We start from the raw sequence: 7,640 nt of genomic DNA, 5'->3' as shown, positions 1-7,640 counted from the left end.
GATATCTTAACCTTGAGCATAGATACAGACTGGCAGGAGTGCTCTAACAAGGATGATAAGAAGGAATGGCTTGGCTGGACAACAGAAGGGGCAAACATCCAAGGAGAAGAAATTATCCCCAAGAGGCCCGTGACCATAAAAGGGAAAAAGGAGTAGGGGACTAACTCCCCAAATGACCACCGACGACCACCTGAGACCCCTGTGCATGCATAGTGTAGTTTTGCAATGCCAGCATTATGTAAATGTAATAGATAAGCAAGGAGGCAGTGATTTCTTGGAAGATGTGTCAATATTTATGTCTTTAAGGTATATAAAGGATGAACTTTTGTTTCAGCGCACGCATGTTAGGAGGAGATAGCCCCCATGCGTCCAGCGCTGTAATAAACATACCTGCTTTATAACTCTTTTGAGTTGTGAAGTTTGTTTCCGCACGTCAGGATGTCCTCCACTCCTGAATCCTGCCCCCACACCTGATTCCTGCCCCAGCAAAAGTTGGAGGGATGGGGGACAGTCATCCTCCCAATATGCCTAACAGCCATGAAAAAGCCATTCACAGACTCTGGGGGACTATGTTTTTTGAGCTACATGCTCCCAAGAAAGGTGGTGTGGTGGGTTGACCTTGGCTAGGCACCAGATGCCCACCAAGCTGCTCTATCACTCCCCCTTCTCAACTGGACAAGGGGGAGAAAATACGACAGAAGGTTTGTGGGTCAAGATACAGCCAGGGAGATCACTCCCAGTTACCGTTACAGGCAAAACAGACTCAGCTTGGTGAAATTAGTTTAATTTATTGCCAGTCAAAATCAGACTAGAATAATGAGAAATAAGAACAAATCTAAAATGACCTTCCTCCCACCCCTCCCTTCTTCCCAGGCTCAACTTCATTTTTGACTTCTCTATCTTCTCCTCCCAAGTGGCAAGGTGGGATGGGAAATGGGGATTGCCATCAGTTTATTATGCATTGTCTCTGTCACTCTTCCTTACTCACCCTGCTCCAGCCTGGGGTCCCACCCATTGGAGACAGTCCGTCATGAACTGCTCCAGCCCAGGTCCCCCCATGGGTGCCATCCTTCAGGAACGGGCTGCTCCAGCCTGGGTCCCCCACGGGTGCCGTCCTTCAGGAACAGGCTGCTCCAGCCTGGGTCCCCCACAGGTGCCGTCCTTCAGGAACAGGCTGCTCCAGCCTGGGTCCCCCCATGGGTGCTGTCCTTCAGGAACAGGCTGCTCCAATATGGGACCCCATGAGGTCACAAGTCCTGCCAGCAAACCTGCTCCAGCCTGGGCTCCTCTCCATGGGTCCACAGGTCCTGCCAGAAGCCTGTTCCAGCGTGGGCTTCCCATGGGGTCAGAGCCTCCTTCAGGTGGTGTGTGACACCCCCCTGGGTGCAGGTGGAGATCTGCTCCCTGGTGGAGATCTGCTCCCCCGTGGAGCTCCATGGGCTGCAAGGGGACAGCCTGCCTCACCATGGGCTTCACCATGGCCTGCACGGGCACCATCTCTGCTCTGGGGCCTAGAGCACCTCCTCCCTCTTCACTGACTTTGGTGTCTTCATAGTTGTTTCTCTCACCATATTCTCACTTCTCTCTCCCAGCTCCTGTTGCGCAGCATTTTTTACCCCTTTTTAAATATGTCATCACAGAGGCACTATCAACATCACTGATTGGCTCAGTCTTGGCCAGCAGTGAGTCTGTCTTGGACCTGGCTCTGTTAGACATGGGGGCAGCTTCTGGCATCTTCTCACAGAAGGCACCTCTGCAGGCCCCCTGCTACCAAAACCTTGCCACGCAGAGCCAAAACTCTGTGCCAGGGGACTACAAAGTAAACCCCTGGGGGTTACCACGGCAAGAGGTGAAGGCCACCATGGGCCAGGCTCCACGTACATCTCCTGGGGCGTAAGGGTGCTTCTGTAGCCAGGAGGAATGACTTTACACCCACGCAAATTCCCCTGGCACTCACAGCTGCCAGCCAGAGCACCCCAGCCCTCTGCCAGCCACATCATTTCCCCTTGCGGAACACACTTGGCCAGGTCCTCCCCAAAACCTCAGCACGAGCCTCATTGGCTACTGAGGCTGCCCCATGACATTCGCACCACCAGCGCTGCCCAGGCAGAGCATCCCTGGAAAGAAGTGTGCTGTCACGGCTCCTGCAGCCCCTTCGTCCTCCTGCTACGCTTGCTCCTGCACACCATGCAGACCCCTCGCCTCCTTCTCCTCTTCCTTCTCCTCCTCCTCCGTGGGACATGGGCAGATCCAGAGGGTAAGTGGGAGCCCTGGCTCCCCCCACCTGCTCCCATCCCTGCACTGCGGGACCCCACAGAGGTGACAAGGGGTGGGCACAGACAGGCCACTGTCCCCATCACCAAGGGGCCACCCACACCCCACAGCACCCAAGGGTGCCCCATCCCTGCCCACCTCAGGGTTCCCTGACCCACGCCATCCTGCCCAGCCCAGCACCACTGGCGCTGGGGCTCAGACACTTGAGCAGCCAAGGTACAAGGGGTCCCTCAGACACGCCTGGGGTGCTGGGGTGCCCCCAAAGACACCTCCCTCCTGCAGGGAGCCTGTGGGCAGCAGTCCTGTCAGCCCCTCATGGCACAACCACCCTGCACTGGGTTCCAACCCTTCGAGCAGGTCCTGGGCACTGCCCTCAGCCTGTGGGATCATTTTGCTTGCAGTTGAAGGGTTCCTGGATCCTCCGCATTCTCCCCCTGTGAAACAATGCTCGAAGGTTCTTCCTGCAGCTACGACCCTTCACCTGCATCCCCAGCCTATGTTTCTTATTCTGGTGGCAGGCGCTCACCGCATCCTGGCCAGGGGGGCACCCACTGCTCCAAAACAGGCTTCACTCTGCCCTGCTTACTACCGGAGACTCATTCAGTGCTGCAGCATCAAACTCGGTCTCCTGCCTCCTGTGAGGGTTTGGTCTTGAGCGCTGCCTGGGAGCCCCTAAACATGAGAGGTGTCCTGCCATAAATGCCTCTCCCTCCCAGCTACCAAAAGGTCACATTGGGGCAGTGGGTGGCTAAAAAAGTGAAATAAGAGGAGAAGCAGGGAGAGGCTCAGAGAGGCCATGGAAGGAAACTGCAAACTGAGTGAAACCAGGGGATTTCCCCCACCCTGTCCGCCTGCGCCATCTCACCCTGCCTGTCCCCAGGGACACTGCAAGCAACCCTTCCTCCTGGGGCTGCCCACCAGCACTGGAGCTGGCAGTCCCCTGACCTCCTCCTTCATCCTTGTGCACGCCAATGCCACTTTCTCTCCCCCCTCTCCCCACAGGCTCTTGTAAACTCCACCTTTTCCAAACCCTCGTCTTCCACAACACCAGCTTTGTGGACATTTCATCCTGGGCCACCATGGAGGACATTGTCTTTGCTACCCTGCAGAAATACACCTGGAACATCCTCTACCTCCACCCATGGGTCTACCCAGCCCTGCCTGCAGCAGAGTGGAAGAACCTGCAAAACCTGTTCAGGTACTACACGCAGAACTTCATCCTGTCCCTGTCCAGTGATGCCAGGCTGTACCAGACACCCTGTGAGTACCAGGTGCTCAGCACCTCCTCACCCAAGGCAGGGAGCTGTGAGAAGGAGCTCAGAACTACCACCACCAGCTTTCCCAAACCAGGGCTGGCAGGAGGACAGGGAGTGGGCCTCATCCTGCACCAGCAAGAACCCCAAAACACTCTGTCCTGTGCAGAGGTCACATGGGGCCATCCTGGTTCTCAGCACAAACCTTGGCCACATTTAGCTCCACTTAGACCCTCACACCACCTCCCTCTATTGCTCTCCAGGCACCACGAATCCCGTGACAGAATTAATCTGAGAAAGTGGGGTAGAAGGTCAAAGGGGCCCCTCCGCTCATGCCTGTGTGATGGGAGACACGGAGTAAGTGCCTGGCCCCACACGCTGGTGCAGCACTGGTGACCCAACAGCAGGGTGCCAGGCAGACTGCCATTGTCCTCCTACTTGCCTGCACACCATGTCCCATCACTCCCCCAAAGCAGTGCTTCCCGCTTTGCTTTGGGTCCTGCCCTTGCCATGGGCAGGGGCAGCTCAGGGACGATGAGCTACAGGGCTCAGGACAGGTTTCTCACCTGCAGAGTTTCCACGTGGTGTAAAGCAGAGCAGTGACATGGGGGAATAGAACAGAACAGAACAGAACAGAACAGAACAGAACAGAATAGAATAGAATAGAATAGAATAGAATAGAATAGAATAGAATAGAATAGAATATTGGAAGTTCAGTTGGAAGGGGCCTACAACAATCATGAAGTCCAACTGCCTGACCACTTCAGAGTTGACCAAAAGTTAAAAGCAAATTAAGGGCATTGTCCAAATGCCTCTTAAACACTGACGGGCATGGGGCATTGACCAACTCTGTAAAGAAAAGTTTCTTCTTGTCAAGTCTGAACTTGCCCTGATGCAGCTTTTAACCATTCCCAGACGTCCTGTCACTGGATCCCAGGGAGAAGAGATCAGCACCTCCCTCTCCATGTCCCCTCCTCAGAAAGCTGTATGTAAAGAGCAATGAAATCGCTCCTCAGCTTCCTTTTCTCCAAACTAGACAAGCCCGTAGTCCTCAGCCAGTCCTCACAGCACAGGTCTTCTAGCCCTGTCACCAGCTTTGTTGCCCTCCTCTGGATGCATTCAAGGATCTTCACATCCTTCTTAGATGGTGGGGCCCAGCATTGCACACAGTACTTGTGGTGAAGCTGCACCAATGCTAAATACAGTGGGATCATCACCTCTTTTGGTCATGCTGTGTTTGATGCACCCCAGGATGAGATTTGCCCTCTTGGCTACCAGAGCACATTCATGGCTCCTATTGAGCCTGCTGCCCACCAGCACCCCCAGTTCCCTTTCTGCAGGGCTGCTCTCCAGCCACTCCCCTCCCAGTTTATATTTGTGTCTAGTGTTACTCCATCCCAGGTGCAGAATCTGGCATTTGTTCTTGTTAAATTTCATGCCATTGATGATTGCCCAGTGCTCCAATCTATCCAGATCCCTCTGCAAGGCCTCTTGTCCCACATGAAAGTAAACAGCACCTCCCAGTTTGATATCATCAGCAGACTTGCTAATGGTGCATTCAACTTCTGCATCCAGATCATGATCAAAATATTGGAGAGCACTGGCCCTAGGACTGAGCTCTAAAGAACACTGCTGGTGACCGGTTGCCAGCCAGATGTAGCCCCATTCACTACAATCCTTTGAACTCTGCCATCTAGCCAGTTCTTCACCGAGTGCACCATGAACCTGCTCACCCCACAGTTGGACAACTTGTCCAGAAGGATGCTGTGAGGGAAAGCATCAAAAGCCTTACTAAAATCCAGAAAAACTACATCTACAACCTCCCCTCACCCACTAGGCAGGTGACCTTATAGTAGAAGGATATCAAATTAGTTACAGGATTTGCCCTTTGTGAACACATTGGCTGTGCCTGATGATTGCATTATTCTTTAAATGCCTTTCAGTAGCACCCAGTATGATCTTCTCCATAATTTTTCCAAGTACTGAGGTTAGACTAACAGGTCTGTTGTTTCTTGGGTATTCCCTCACACCTGTCTTGTAAACTGGAATAACATTGTCTAGCTTGCGGTCAGCGGGGACCTCCCCAGACTCCCAAGACCTTTGGTAGATGATCGAGAGCTGTCTTGGCATAACATCTGCTAGCTCCTTCAGTAATCTGGGATGAATGCTATCAGGCCCCATGGACTTGTGAACATTCAGCTGATACAGCTGGTTCCTGACAATTTCAGTGTCCACAAAGTCACTGTTCCCACAGTCATGGTCCTCTGACTCAAGAGGACTGGGTAGCCCAAGGTCTATGAGTATTATTAAAGACTGAGGCAAAAAAAGCATGGAATGCCTCTGCTTTTTCTTCATCCCTATTATTCAGGTGACCATCTTCAACAACTATCGGTCCCATGTTTTCTTTAGACCTCCTCTTGCTATTAACATACTTTTAAAAGCCTTTCTTGTTGTCTGACACAACACTGGCCAATTTCAACTCTAATTGAGTTTTGTCCTTTTGTGTCTTCTCCCTGTGGAGAATGACTTGGGGTATAGATGAAGGGGAAAAGGACTGTGTCCAAAGGAGTGGGTGCCAGGCTGCAATTTCAGGTTCCAGTTCCAGCTCGAGCTGCACTTGTGATGCCCATCATGCCCCCCAGACCCCTTTGTGTTGCAGTGTGCGACTGGCTGCGACTTGTATCCCAGTGGCTCTTACACCAAATTCTACCATCTTGCCTACAATGCCCACAACTTCGTCAGCTTCAATGTGGACAACAGCCACTGGGAGAGGCAGCAGGAGAGTGAGCTGGCGGCACAAGTTGAGAGGCAGTTCAATACCTTCACCGACTTCTCTGCAATCCTGCAGTACTTTCTCAATATCACATGTGTTGACCACATGAAGAAATTCATCGAGTACGGGAAGGCAGCTCTGGAGAGACAAGGTGAGACCACCCTGACCCTGGCACGGCCACCCCAATGCCCCACACACATTGGGGCCAACCAGTGCCCCACCAGGGCTTCCCACACCCCTTTGCTTTCGCACCCCAGAGCCGCCTGTGGCCACAGTCTTTGCCCGCACACCCAGCCCAGCCCAGATCCTGCTGGTTTGCCATGTCACTGGCTTCTACCCACGGCCCATCAGCGTGGCCTGGCTGCGGGATGGCCAGGAGGTGCCACCAGGCCCGGTGCTCAACACCAGCACCATCCTGCCCAACGCCGACCTCACCTACCAGCTCCGCAGCGTGCTGGCCGTGGCCCCCGGTGATGGGCACAGCTATGCCTGCCGCGTGCACCACCGCAGCCTGGGCACCCGCAGCCTCCTCATCCCATGGGGTAGGTGCCACCCATGGGGATGGGGCACAGGGTGCGGGCAGAGGCCCTGGCCCCATGCAGGTGCCTGGGGAATGGTGGGTCAAGCTCCGATGGGAGCTCTGGCCATGGCCTCCCACATGCCTGCAACCCCTCTCTCTCCTCTCTCCTCCAGGCAGCTCCAAGGTAGCTCTTAGTGTCGGCATCACCATTGCAGTGTTCCTGACCATGGCCGCAGCCCTTGCTGGGGCCATCTGGCGCTATAGGTGCAGGTGAGGTCTCCTCCTCACCCATCCACCAGCCCCATCGGCTCCAGGTCATAGCAAGTGGGAGCTGCCTGGCCAGGGCTGCCTGCCCTTGTCCAGCCTTACTCACCTTCTCCTCTCCTGCAGGAGCTGAGAGCACAGGACACACCATTCCAGGGATGCATCAGGGCCACACTGGCACCCCCCATCTCCCTGATAATAAAACTGCTAATTAACACGCCCACGCATGTAGCAATTCCTGGTGTGCCATGTCCAGTGCTCACAAGCCCATGGCATCATGCAGCTCCTGCCCACCTGAGAACAGATGGGAAGAGCCCCGTGCAGCACAGGGGCATGCCTACACTCACCTCAGGGCGAAACACTGGGACAGCCCCCCAACACCAACAGACTCAAGCCCTAGTCCTGGGGGGCACTGGGCTCCCCACAAAACAGCAGGACTCAGCCAGTGCCAATGCAGGCCAGGGCAGTGATGCGGCAAAGCAAGGGATGACCATCTTCCCCGCCTCCCCGCCTTCTGGGGCCAAATCAGCATCTCTGCACCAGATCCTGGTCCCTG

General features: G+C 54.5%; 1 protein-coding gene across 1 annotated transcript; it reads left to right on the top strand.

The window, feature by feature from the left end:
• Positions 1 to 2,187: 2,187 nt before the first annotated feature.
• LOC309408820 (T-cell surface glycoprotein CD1b-3-like) lies at positions 2,188 to 7,217 on the top strand (the record flags this gene model as incomplete). The annotated part of the gene is made up of 6 exons (XM_082004794.1): positions 2,188 to 2,257; positions 3,277 to 3,534; positions 6,170 to 6,451; positions 6,558 to 6,846; positions 6,998 to 7,090; positions 7,211 to 7,217. 6 exons carry the CDS (start codon positions 2,188 to 2,190, stop codon positions 7,215 to 7,217), a joined length of 999 nt encoding a protein of 332 aa, XP_081860920.1.
• Positions 7,218 to 7,640: the final 423 nt, after the last annotated feature.

This window comes from Phaethon aethereus (genome assembly GCF_964289735.1).
Source record: "Phaethon aethereus genome assembly, chromosome: 11".
Lineage (NCBI taxonomy): Eukaryota > Metazoa > Chordata > Aves > Phaethontiformes > Phaethontidae > Phaethon > Phaethon aethereus.
This window is presented reverse-complemented; position numbering and strand designations above follow the sequence as displayed.